Here is a 14,076-nt window from a genome sequence, read left to right on the forward strand (position 1 = left end):
AAAACCATGTTAAAACTGCGAGTGAGAAACCAAATCCGCTATATCATACAGAAAGTCACTATCGAAACCCGCTATATCGGATTCAACGAATCACAAGCAGTTATTTTGCCAAAATACAATATGGCCGCCGCTCTGACGCCACGCTCGTGTGTCAAAATGATCTACGCGTGAGTTTCTAAACCCGCCATGTCGCCTCAGTTGACTTTCAAAATCACGAAGTGAGTATCAAAATCCGCTATATCCATTTTATTTATCGAAATTACTTAATTATTGCTAGACATATATAGAAAAATAAATGCTTTTCGAAATTTTATTACTCCAATTCATTATATAAAAAATTTTAATGCATTTACTTATGTACGCTAGAGATGTGACAGTTTTTTGCGGTTTTCTCCAAATCAATGAAAGTTGATATAGCGGGTATAGAAATTACACGACTCATATGTAATACACAATACATACACACTTATGTACAACTGTACCTCATATAAAATTATAACTTTAAAAAAAAAGATACAATGTAAAGAAATGATAAATTAATAAATAATATTTACCTTATGTACAACCGTACCTCATAATATTTACCTTATGTACAATCGTACCTCATAATATTTACCTTATGTACAATCGTACCTCATTTTACTGTATTTTTTCAATAGTGTCTTGATTATTGTATTTTATTTTACATGATTTCATTTTGTTATTTATTGGATTGTAAAATGAAGGCCTCAGAACAGGCAAAGCACTAAATAATAAAATAATGTTTGAAAATACAATAACCAGATCAATAAATAAATGGAATTAGCCATAATTAGTGACCAAATCTAAATTGCCAGGTACTTCCCAACCTTCCTCTTTCCCCTCTCCACTACCCTCAGCCTCGTAACATACCCCTGTTGGGGATGCCATAGTCCCACTGGCTCCAGACAGTTGGGACGTATGTGTGGTAATCACATAAAAAAACGGTAGTGAAAATAATAGTATTATTATTTAGCAATATTTAAAAAATATTAAGTATTTAATTTATATAAAGTAGAAATCTATCAAAAAGAGAAACTCTAGAATGGTGAATGTTTTGGTAAGGTTTTCTGTCTGGAAGTTCTTGACCATTGAAGTGTTATTTTTGTCAGGAGCCATAGAACCCGTCAAATGTCCATTTAGCTGATAGTGTGTTGCAGACGAATCCGTCGGCAAGACCCCATGTACCCTGCTAAGTCACCAAACTTAGCGAACCACTTGGTGTGACCTATGGCTGAGGTGTTAGTTATCTGATTGAGTGGTTTCTGGAGCAGCAGTAGTCATACCCGCTTTTCTAAATTCAAACACAAATTCCATTTAAAAATAATTCTAACTTGGGCAAAGTCGAAAGTTTTGTAAAAAACAAATTTTTATTTAGTTTTTAAATGGTTTTTATATATTATGAATATCGATAGGAATAAAATGTTATTTTTATTCTATAAAAACTATGAATACATTGTGAAAAGCGTTTTTGTTGTTGTTATAATTTGATGTTTATGAGAAAATCTGTCATTTTATTTGTATTGTTTATATACGAGGCGTATCCAGAAAGTAAGTGTACTGAGGCTCTCACGACCGAATGAATTTTATTTTCGATATGTTGGCTACACTTACGTGTAGCCTGACTCTTCCCCTCTGCAACGAGACCTGTTCAAGGTCAGTACGTTGAGAAGTGTCAACGCGACAACACGTTTCGTGAAAAATGTCAATCCAATCTCCCGCCAAGTGCGAAATACGCGGCGTCATCCGTTATCTCGTTTGGAAGGAAAAACCTCCGTTTGAGGTTTATATTGAGGTTAAAACTGCATATGGTGATAAAGCTATGAATTGTACGAGTGTGTACAAGTGGTATCGCGAGTTTAAAAACGGTTCTCACCTCTTCACCCTCCACCAAAACGTTCAAAACCACAATTTCAGCCAAGAAAATCGTGGCATCCGTGTTTTGGGACTGTCAAGGCATAATTTTGATTGAATATCTGCCTCAAGGGGAGACCATCAACTCTGCAAGATACTGTGAGACCCTAAAAAAATTGCGGAAGGCGATTCATAACAAGAGGAGAGGCATGCTAACAAAGGGAGTCAGCCTGCTGCACGACAATGCCAGACCACACACGGCCAACGCCACGAAGGAACTGCTTGCTTCGTTTAAATGGGATATCCTGAACCACCCCGCGCATTCCCTTAACCTAGCACCTTCAGATTATTATCTCTTTACCTCCCTGAAGCTGTACATGGGTGGAAAAAGGTTTTCAACCGACGAGGAGGTAAAGGAGGAGGTGGAAAAGTGGACGAAGGGGTTGGCGGGAAACTACTTCGAGGAAGGCATCAAAAAGTTGATCCCCCGCTTCACCACCTGCATTGAGAGGAATGGCGACTATGTTGAAAAATAGCTTACATATGTACTATGGTAGCCATGTAATTTTTTTTGTTTCAATAAAAAGATTTGTAACCTACAAAAATTCAGTACACTTACTTTCTGGATACGCCTCGTATAAGTCTATTATTTATAGATTTTAAAAATCTGTTGGTTTTCTAAGTAAATACAAATAAATTTAACTTTTCTATTACATTGATTGGTATAAACTTCAAGTTAAAGATAAAGTCGTTCCTGAATATTCATTTATACTTTTAGAAAAAGTCAATAGGTATCCCATATAAATAAAAATCGGAATGTTTATCCGGGACACTATCTAGGTTACAAACCAACGGTCGAGTGGTTAAGATGCTGCCCCGGTAAGATGAGATCCTGTGATCAATTCCTAGTTGGTGACCGTTATCTTTTTATTTTGTTTATTTTTTTTTAGTATTATATTCTTCTTCAATGCTTATTTAGTTTTAAATTAGCTACTAAATAATCAATTATGTAATATATTACTATAAATATCCCCGGTCCACGGCATGAATTAGTATGGAACAGAAGCGCTGCCTTCCTGCTTTAGATTTCATGGGTTTTACCGGCATCGCAACTTCAAGTTTGACAGGTTCAGTTCCCTAAAAAAAACAATAGTTGACAATTTAAACTATTATGTCTGCTAGGTTAAAAGAGAACATAATACATTTTATCGAAACGTTGCATGAAATCGCTTAAGCCTTGTTTAGTGACCAGATCTTAGAATAGCTACGTACTTCCCAAACTTCTTAAAAAATTCTTATTAAAAATATATCCAAAGAATTTTCACTTTAAAAAAATGACGAACTTAGTAATTTAAAAATGACTTATATTTAACTTACAGTGATAGAATCCAAGTCAAATGCATCTTCCGGTTCAAGAGTTATCACCGGAACTGATTCCATGCAAAATCCAACTGCAAAGTATGCCAACTTCTTGACTTCTTCCATGAACTCTTCCCAAGAGTACACTCTATCAGGATCAGAGCCCATTTCCCTGATTTGAGTTGATAAAATATCATAATAATACTTCAGCATATCGTCAAAATGCTCCTCTCGCAATTCGTGAGTCGAACACGCATATATGAAGAACACCAGATCAATAATCGGAGAGGCAGATCGTGATATCTGGTAGTCAAGCATCTTAGAGTCAGTAGGGATATTTGTTCCTTCTTTGTATTTGAATAAGAAGTTTGGAGTCCAAGAATCTCCGTGACCGATGATAGCAGATTTGCAATCGCCGCTAGTCGCTGCAACTAATTTATCATAAGTTTCCGGCTTGGCGAAATCTTTAATCTTTTGCTCGTAGATAGTGTTTGGATACTCTTTCTCCACAGCATCTATAGCGCATTCACATATCAGCTTCCAATAGTCGATATACCAGTATTTGTATAGCGCACCAAAATAAGTCTCTGGCAAAAGGACCGCTAGCTTTTTATACTCCTCAGGATGTTGATCTTTAAATGCAAATGATATCGCATGAAATTTTGAAAATGTTTCAACGATCTTTAAGCAGTGTGGATAATCAATACCTTCTTGTCTTTTTGCGCTTCTGTATCCGATGAAATTTAAGTCTTCCATCGCTATGAAGTCTTCCTTACCGTCGCCAAACACGGCGAAAACTCTAGGATAGCTTTCGAAAGGATTTTCAACTTTTTTCTCTGCTTGGAACTTTAGCAATGTCGGAAGGACGGTCTCGTAAAAGTTAACCTCATTGCTGAAGAAGGTTTCGGAGCGAAAGGTCCTTCTTCTGGCGATGTTAGCAGGAAAGCATTTGAGGATTATCTTAACAGATACTTCGGGACTGTCACCAGTAATGGGAAAAAGAAGATCTCCGATGACGGTGACGCGATACATATCGCTAAGATATGAGTCACCTTTGGCTGTCTCTTTGCTAAACTGGAAAAAAATATCAACAGTTAAGCATTTTGACAATTTTGAACATATTTTATTTTCTAGAATTTAAGACTATTCTTTGACCGCATTACTTGCCATTTTCTTTATCTGCATATTTTGACAGTTTTTAATATGTGAGATAGGTCATGGTAAATTGTATAATTAAGATGAAGCATGAGCAAGTGACTTTTGTTGCATTGCTGCTTCAGCTCAACAAGGGAAAAAGATAATATGTAATTTTAAACTGTGATCATTGTGATAATTCATAATATTAATTCAAAAATAGTACAAGATGATAAGTAGATGCTTTCAAAAAAGATAAGGTAAGATAAAATTGAAATAAAATGTATTAACTTGAGATAAGTTGGAGAAAATATTAGCAAGTATGCTATCAGATAGACACAAAAATATACTTTTCTTTATTAAGACAACCAAAATTACTTGTTCTGCTATAAAAGCTCAAATATTTATTTCCCATTTATTACACATTCTTTATTACCCAGATCTGCCAAATATTTTGGTAATCTAGTAATTTGTAAATTTTCAATTAACTACCAGATTTACTATAGATGGAATGGTGGCATATTTTGAAAGTATACAAGGCCAAAATGTACCCATAGTGAACTAGCGCTGTAAGGTTTCAGAAGTATAAGGAAATAAATTCTTTAGAAAGCATACCCAATGTGTGCGTACTAATGAAGTATACTTCGTAATAAATAAACAAATTAATTAATTAATCAAAATTAGTGCGCAAGGTCAAAATGCACCCAATAGCGCTGTATGGTAACTAAATTTCAAAATAAATTCTTTAGAAAGTATACACTCCGCATTCCAACACAATATTATACTTTTAAAATACGTAAAGTTTATTTAGAAAATAAATTGAGTTACAGATTTTAGAAGTTTATTAACATCTTAAATCTTGAACCTAGAAAAAGAAAGAATAATTTTATAAAATTTAAAAGATACGTTTCTTTTTGTGTATTAAGACTTCATACATACTGGTTTTGTTCCTACTTTGTAATAGATTACATCTATGTTCATTATTATTATTTCCAACATTATACAGATATTCTCATGTGTACACTGTATACTTATGAGATCTTGTATCACTTTTAAGTAAAAATCCTTTTTGGCATATAAATAAATAAAGCTGCGATGTGCAATTCGAATTTGAATGCATACGCGATTAGTACGCACCTCTGCATTTTAAATCTGTATACTTTCAAAGTACGAGAATCGGTGAGATTCTACTGTGCAATGGAAGGATGTTAAAATGAATATATTTACCACATGTTTTTTATATTTCACATCCTTGTCAAACCATTTGCTTAAATGTTGACTCAGGTAGTCTGGTGTCAGGACCGAAGAAATAGCCGTGAGTTCTGTCATTTTCTGGAAAATAAAGTATTTTAATTTTATATACGTCTACTAACAGTAGACGAGCGGTCCAAAACCCAGGTGTTGTGGGTTCAAGCCTCTGCAAGCTAACTCAGTTCTCCATCAATGCACAAGTACCAAATTCAGAATTTTCTGACGGCAACAGGAAGAAATCATATTAGTATTTTTAGGTTTTACAGTACATTATATCTGAGGAATGTTCGTTTTTTTTTTCTAAATAATGTAATTTTGTATTTGTTGAGATTTTCCTTGGCTTCAAACAGGAGGTCGCAGGGAGGAAAAGGAGATGGGAAGAGGAAGGTGGGAAAGTACCACACACGCATATTCAAATGCAACGTTGTGTCAAAATTTCGAAGCAATCGGTGAAGAACTTTTGGATATTAAAGATTTTGAACAGACGAACATTTACATTTTTATTTATATAGATAGACTAGTGGACCTGCCACAGATCTACTTCTATGTAGACCGCATTTTATTTAGACCTCATTGACGATGTGTGATGGTGAATTTTTTTTGTTCCAAACGACATCATTTGTAAGCGAGAATTGAATTTCCGTACCTTGCGCAAAAACAATTTTGTATCGTCTGATGCGCCAGCAATAATTGATTGCAAAAATTCCGGCGGAGTGGTAAGAGGTGGCAGTACAACTGTTCGTGATGCCCAACAGATGCCGGGTGCTTCTTTGAGGAATTTTAACATGTGACAATATTAGCATTATTTATCCATTACACTGTTGGCAAATTTAGATTGCGCTTAATAATCGATCTCTGGTACATATTCAAACCCAAGACGAACAAATGATGCATGTGTTAATGCGCAGCTCGTATTTATTATTTTGTAAACAAAAACTTAACGGCCAGAGATAATTGAACAGCGTAAATTAAAAAAAAATGTAATTTAATATTCCGGCAAAATAGCATTAATTATTTATTTAGGTATTATTATTGTTATTTTATTTAAAATAACCTAACCTAAAGTATCTCAACCTAACCTATCCTAAACTAAACTTTTTTTTTTTATATTTCTTTATTTATAAAACATGCCTAAATACTTCTATTTTATTTGAGTTCGGCCAAAATAGTACTTATCTAATTTGCATGGAGTAAATGGTAAAAATTCTAGCCACTCGTATGGTATCAGGAACACCAACATAAGAAAATGTCACCAACAGAAATTATTTTGGCTTTCATCCCATACAACGAAAGCGAATTTTCATTTTACGTACTTAATTAAAATGCTAAAATTACAAATTTCCCAAACGCAGTCAGTTTATTTTTATAGTAATTAAGATGAATCAAAAGGTTTTATTTAAAAAAAAATCGCATTAAGCGTGTCCAGCGATCCCGAATATTTAGCAAAAAAAAGTTATTTTTTCTTAGTTACCACAGGGTTATCACGTGATGGTTTATTTATGGTTACCACTTTGGCCGCCTGCAAATTGAACCGTGTCAAGATTAGATTAGAAGACACCCATTGCTAGATTATACATATTATGCTAAAAACGAATCGTAATATTATTTATGTTGGGATGTTTGCAATGTATATTAATATATTGTTTAGACTCACCAGTTCACTGACACGTCAGTGCGCAAATAAACCACTCGTCGCGCTGATAAATTATTTGTGTTTTTTTACAACTAATTGCCGATGGCAGTAAGGCTGTGGTCACACAGTTTGCGGTAAATTCGCTATTTTCGTATTTTTTGTTGATTGTTTTTTTTTTGGTAAAGTGCCGTGTTGAGTTTCTGTCTCCTTCTTGCGACAAAATCTTACATTGTCCATCAACTGCCATCAACTTTATGCCCTAATAATTATTGATCGGCGCTTGTGCGCCTGCCTGAAACAATGGCCAGAGAACGAAACAGCGCTGAGCACAATCGATGCTTTGCTCGATCTTTTTGACCATCGAAATATTTCGATTCAATGTCACGGAATAATCGATTCTTGAACAGTATCTCGATGTCATAAAACAGTCAATTTGTGGGGACGAATATGCGAAACTCGCGAATCTACTAGACGATCTGTGACGAGGCTAAATGCGACTGCGAATGTGTAATATAATACTTTGAATATTTTAACGAAAATCTCACTAATTTAGTAACAATTAAACGATTTGCAAACTTTACAACAACTTGCAAACCAGTTTTAACACAACTTCGTCAGTACACATATAAGCTAAAATAAAATAAAGTTAAAATAAAAAATATTATGTATATTGTGAAAAAACACACTTTGTAATTCACCACCTTTTATTTGAATTAATAATGACAGCCAACCGGGTTTAGCTTATCTCAAGCTTCGAAAGGGCTTATTATATTAACAACAGTTAATATAATAAGTTTGTAAATAATTTTCAAAAACAATTCATGTAATTAGCCCTGACGAAGCTTGAGATAAGCGAAACCCGGTTGGCTGTCATTATTGATTAGTGTTAGTAGCCTGTTTCTCATACTCAGATAATGTTGTAAATGTCGGTAAAATATATGTGTGAATAAATAAATAAGTATTTTTTTTTTATTTCTTTTTATTTAGGAAGCAAACAGTCGTACAGTAAAAAATTATAACAATAAATATTCATATGTTCTAGACCAATTAAGTTCCATTGAGTTAAATGTTGATTTAGTATTTTTTACCTACACAACATATTAAATGGCAAAAAAATAAACATAATATAGAAATACATAAAATTAAAAACAAATAGAAAAAATAAAAATTTTCGCATAGCTATACTATTCACTACGGGTGATAATAATATAATTTTCACAACAGAAAAATCGAATAAAATAAAAGTATTTTAATTTATTAATTTATTAAGCTGAATTTTATATGATATTAAGTTATGGTTGAAAATGTCTACATCTCTAGAGGCATTGTGAGTTTCACAGATACGTACTATTACAGAGTTTTGCGCGTATTTGGATTTACAATGTGGTATTCTAAATAAATCGTTCGATCTGGTGTTTTGCTTGGGGCAACGAAATGCAATCCTTTCTAACAGATATGATGAATCAACAAGGCAGTTCACGATTTTGTGTAAAAATAATGCATCAGAGATTTTTCTGCGTTTATACAAAGTGACAGGGACAAATCGATGGTCACTAAAACGATACGATAGGTGTTTCATAAATTTGTTCTGAATATTTTCAATGCGATCAATATATGTTTGATATTGAGGATTCCAAATTACTGATGCGAATTCTAGTTGTGACCGTACATATGACATATATAACAGAATTAGGGTGTGTGCTACCGTAAAAGGCTTTGTAATGCGAATAATGAAACCCAATTGCTTATAAGCTTTTTTTAGAATATTTTCAATATGATCCCTAAATAACATTTTAGAATCTAGTATTACTCCAAGATCTCTTATTGTTTCTACTCGTTGTAAGGGTACATAGTTTAGTTTGTAAGTATAATAAATTGAATGTTTTTTTCGTGTAAAAGTAATAACATTACATTTATCTATGTTTAGATATAGTTGATTGTTTTTGCAATATTCCTCAATTTTACCAAGGTCTTCTTGTAATTGGTCGCAATCATCGATTGGATGATTGCGACGTATGAAGTATCTATACATATGTAAGCATATGTATGTATATATGTGTGTGTACGTGTATTTACGCCCTTATGCATGCACACATACACAACTAGAAAAAAGAGTTATGTATATGATCCAATCCTGGATAATAGCATGTCTTATTCTTATTTATTTTCGTTTTTTTCTGTTTTCTATTTCCGTTATAAATTTTCTACTATAATCTTTCCTATTATCAACACGTTTATATATTTAGTTGATATGTTCACACTAGACCTCACATAACTATATTCCATTGGTCACCATGAAACAAGCAGTTGCCTAGTATGGTGATTTGATGTATGATACATAAATAAATTTTGTAATGTATTATAAAATAAAATATATGCATATGGAAAATAATCAATGAAAATGTGTATATAATAATTATTTATAACTTTATTGCGATTCAAATATACACAGCTCACTTTTTCTAGCTGTGTGAACATAGCTTTATGTAAAAAGAGGCGCGTTCTGATAAGGGAATTATGTTTATCTAAATTACTGCCAATAATTACACAATACGTAAGAATTTTTGATGCAAGAATTTTTTATTATTTTTTAATGTGAATACCGCAACCGCTTCCAACCATTTGGAGCCAGTGAGACTATGTCATCCCCAACTGGGGTATGTTGTGAGGCTGAAGGTAGTGGAAAGGGGAATGAGACGGGGAAGAGGAATGTGGGAAGTACCTGGCTATTCAGATCTGGTCACCAAACATGGGAAAAACCATTTCAAGCAACGTTTCAATTCTGAATGGTGATCTTACACCACGGTGTTACTGTAATGTGCCGCAAGTATACTATATATTATTTTCAATGAATAATTTGTGAAATAACATAAATTGAGCCAATTAAGTTTAATTACGCACACCGGGTTTTGAACCCATAGAGATAAGGAAGAATAACATCGGGAAATACCTGACTATTCAAATCTAAATCTAGTCACGGAACATAGCTAAACTCATTTATTCCTTGAAATAAACAAAATCTATCATGAATTTCGTTAATTTTTATTTGTAAATTGTTACATATCACATATTCATATATATTTAAATAAATTTTAAAAACATTTTTTTTATTCCCTAATTCCTGAATAAATTATTTATCTCCTAAAAACTTATAATGGGCGGTAAAATATCACAAAAAGTTGTAAAAATAGAAATATGACTAAAATATTTCTATACATGAATAATTGGTTTTCTAATTTTAATTCGTCAACTTTTCAACAAAATGAACTACGTTCCTACTTTCATTCATAAAGTATCTATGGTGAATTATTATTTATTAATAATAGTCATGTTCGACAGTATGTACAAATATGGTGCAAATATTTCTCGTTCCTGCCTTTTTATTTTTTTATAAAGTGGAGACGATTTACGAATAGTTCCTGTGAACACTCTGGTCTCAAGCCATGTGCCCTTTGTGCTTTATCTCCCATTTCACCTCATTCCTTTGAGTTTGTTTCTAGGTCCCATGAGGGTCCTTGTTTTCCCATGGATCCCCTGGACAATCTTGTAGCGGTAATGGTTTTCCCATAAGAAGTCTCTTTTTGTTTTCCCTCTTGGCTTTTTGGCCTCAGCTCACCTCTCCCTTCCGCCTTGGTTCTCCAAAGACTCCAGAAGGGAAAGTCCGCGGAGGTGGCCTCAGCTCTCCTCTTCACTTCCCCTTGGTTCACTGAAGGCCACACTAGGGAAGAGTTCACGGATGTAGCCTCAGCTCTTCTCTCCATGGTTCCTCCTCTTGGTTCCTCCCTACAGGCCCCATGAAGGAAGAGTTTATGGAGGTAGCAGGTAGCATAGGTTTGAATGATCTGATTTTCGTCCTACGAGTATCTAGGGAAAGAGAAGGTCCACTCCAGCAGAGCCCTAAGTGCTGGGATAAGGTCTGAACACTACGAGATGCGCCCTTGTTTCTAGGAGACACTGTTTGTGACCATAGAGATATCATAAATGTTCGTGATACTGTTCCCTAAATGATTTAGCCTGAGCATGGTAGCTCACACATTAGCTTTTCGCCACTTTCCTGCCTTTGATCTGATGGGATTAATGTTCCAAATCTCTTCAATGTTTATCGCATCTTTGCCCTGAAAGAAATAACATAACCAAAATTACAAAACATATTAATGCTGTACAACCCCGGTTAAAGCAAAACTGCTTGTATAAAAGGCCCATACACAAACATTCAAGATGGCCACTGCTATAACAGGTTAACACCGCACAGGAGTGTTGCGAGCTTGCAGCCATTGGAAGTATGGCATCCCAATCGGGATATGTTGTTAAGCTGAAGGGAGTCTGGAGAGGAAGGAGATGGGGCCGCCGCCAAGACCTGGACAGTAGCGTGTGTCGCTCTCCATAGAGAGAAAAAAAATTGCCTTATTTTTAAACGCCTGGGGTCTCAAAATTTGCGTATGATCTGTAGCTATTCGAAAACGTAAAAATAAATGAGATTGGTGTTCACTATTAGCTCGCTAAAATGGCCGGAAGTTTTGAAAAAAAATTGATTTCGTGATTTGGGAAAAAAATAAAACAATGGGTCCATATTTTATATTTTGTAGCACACTCAATTTTATTTCCATAACTGCAGTACAAAGAACGAAAAATAAATATTTTTTTATACATATGTGATGTGTTTGTTAAAAATATAAAAGGGGAAAATAACACTTTTTATGGTTAAATTCAAGATATTAAACAATAACGTACAACAACATTTTTGACCAAAATACAACGAATAAAAAATAATGGATGCTCAAAATTGAATGATAACATATTGTTAAAACAGTAATTACTTAAAATCTTGCTTAGAATTAAAATTTGGCATTTTGTTTCTTGAATGTTGCTTGGCCTAAATATAACCTTTTCTAGCATTGTAACCAGCAACAGAAGAAGACGCCTCTGTGGTCAACTTCACACACCTTTCCACTGATTCTGTGTGGCAAGGAAATTTAGAAAAATCGAACCTTTTTACATTTCCTTCATCACACAATTTAAGTAATTCGTCCGTTTTTACGTTGCTCAGGAGTGGAGGTTCTGTCAGAATTAAATCTGTGGCCTGCCAGTCAATTAATTCTATGTAGCTATTGCAGTTGAAATTAATTTTTGGAATTATGAACTCTCTCACTCCTGAAGTTTGAAGGGCCCTATATTTAATGATCCTTCTACATCCTAGCTCCCTTATACATTTATTGTCATCGGTTAACATTGATAGAATAATGTTTTCCAGATGTGCAAAATATGCGTTCCTCTGAATCACGGGGTCGACAATAGCTTTCAATTCTGCTGAAAGATATCTGGAAATGCTAACTATTTTCCAGAGTTTACGGGATCCATCTATACAAGACTATTGCACTTTATGGTAAACCATGTTGGAGCATATACTCTCACAATAAAGGTGGCCAATATCTGCAAATTTTCTGTCGGGTTTTCCGTTGTCTGTTTGCAGTTGTTAGCCACCTGGCATGAGACATTTTCCCTGGTTGTTTCCTTGCCAAATCTACAGTTATCATACCTTTTGACACAGCCAGACACATATTATATAAATAATTTTGGTCCGTGCTTAATTTTTCTGTTATATTTTCCGGTATGGATGATTGAATGGGAACAAACCGAATAATTTTCATGCTCTCACAATTTTTGAAGTTTCTTCCGATTGGTCCCGAGAAAGCTACAGGTCCGCTAGTCGGTCCATCTAATGAAGATAGCAGATGTCGCAATGGTAGTTCATTGGCGTGCAACTGGCAGATAAGCCATTGCAATGGCTTTCCAAGTCTCTGTTCCATTCTTGAAATGATTCCATTTTCCGGTCAGTGTTTGTATTTGTTTCGTCACAACTAACTACAACAATTTTCTCCATTTGACGATTTTCCTCTTCCAAAAGAGAACATATGGCATTTTCGCTGTCTTTAGCAGTACCAGATGATGGCGTAGCATGTCCGAGATACACTGATCCTGGCTCCTGCACAATCGTTATGTATTCTTCAACTTTTATTCGTCGATAAAATTTACTTCCTTTCTTGATAATAAACATTGTTTTGTCCTTGCGCCCATCGAAAAATAAACCTTCGATATTTGTCAATTTACGGCTATTTAATAACGTATCTCTAGTTTGCTTTCTAGCTCTTCGTAATCTACTATGATCTATAACGGAAGACGGACGAGCTTCATTTACATCTTGTAAAACCGCAGAAGCAATGGCAGCTGCTGCTCTGTGTGATACGCCGTATCGATCACAAATTTGAGATAACTTCGTCAAGGGATTCTTCATCTACGAATATTGTATATTTTGAGGAGATAATGTATCATGAGCCACTGCAGATTGATGATCTTCACTTAGCGCTGGTTCCTCATCAGAATCTGAAAAACTGTTGGAAAGAAGCGGAAGAAGGGTAGATGGTTTTTCTAAAGGTCGTGACTTATTCGGATTTACCATCCTTTGCGCCCTTGTATATTTTTACGAAGTTTTTGCGTAGTGTTGAAATCGATATTCCCCATAATCATTAATCTTTGACTACATTGATCCTCCAAAAAAGACGTTCTTGTTGTGGAACTGACCTCAGCCTGCCACATTTGCAGATGGATACATTTACAGGCTGCAATATCAAAAAGTTGTTGACCCTTCACGATGAATGCATCTAGTTTATTGATGTATGCTTGGGACTTGCTGGTACTTGTTTTTAAATTTTTCAATAGTTTTGTAGGAAAAAAACAAGGAATTTTATTCTTTGAAAAGAAATAATAGGAATTGAAGATTTCTGCCATATCTCAGTCAACACTTGGGATACCTTTGTGAAGATTTTGTA

The 14,076-nt window shown here is 34.5% G+C and overlaps 1 protein-coding gene across 2 annotated transcripts; it reads right to left on the reverse strand.

Moving 5' to 3' along the window:
• Positions 1-1,058: 1,058 nt before the first annotated feature.
• LOC149412046 (uncharacterized) lies at positions 1,059-7,302 on the reverse strand. Of its 2 annotated transcripts, XM_089646406.1 has the most exons (4): positions 7,271-7,302; positions 3,250-4,305; positions 2,894-3,009; positions 1,059-1,312 (listed from the first exon to the last, which is right to left on the reverse strand). In XM_089646406.1, coding segments are annotated over exons 2-4 (1,131 nt in total). In that variant the 5' UTR covers positions 4,264-4,305; positions 7,271-7,302; the 3' UTR covers positions 1,059-1,311. The 2 variants fall into 2 exon arrangements, with proteins under 2 accessions (XP_089502532.1, XP_089502533.1); XM_089646407.1 differs by lacking the exon at positions 1,059-1,312 and having other exon boundaries at positions 2,870-3,009.
• Positions 7,303-14,076: the final 6,774 nt, after the last annotated feature.

The sequence above is a fragment of the Hesperophylax consimilis genome, chromosome 24 (assembly GCF_061612785.1).
Source record: "Hesperophylax consimilis isolate HC1 chromosome 24, BYU_Hcon_1.0, whole genome shotgun sequence".
NCBI classification, from domain to species: Eukaryota; Metazoa; Arthropoda; class Insecta; order Trichoptera; family Limnephilidae; genus Hesperophylax; species Hesperophylax consimilis.

What these genes read in the sequence shown, in the direction of transcription:
- LOC149412046 (XM_089646406.1), bottom strand. Translation starts at nt 4,263, where the DNA reads ATGTATCGCGTCACCGTCATCGGAGATCTTCTTTTTCCCATTACTGGT. An exon ending in TTGACTTGGATTCTATCACT is followed by an intron (nt 3,010 to 3,249) that starts GTAAGTTAAATA and finishes TGTTTTTTTTAG; the next exon opens with GGAACTGAACCTGTCAAACT.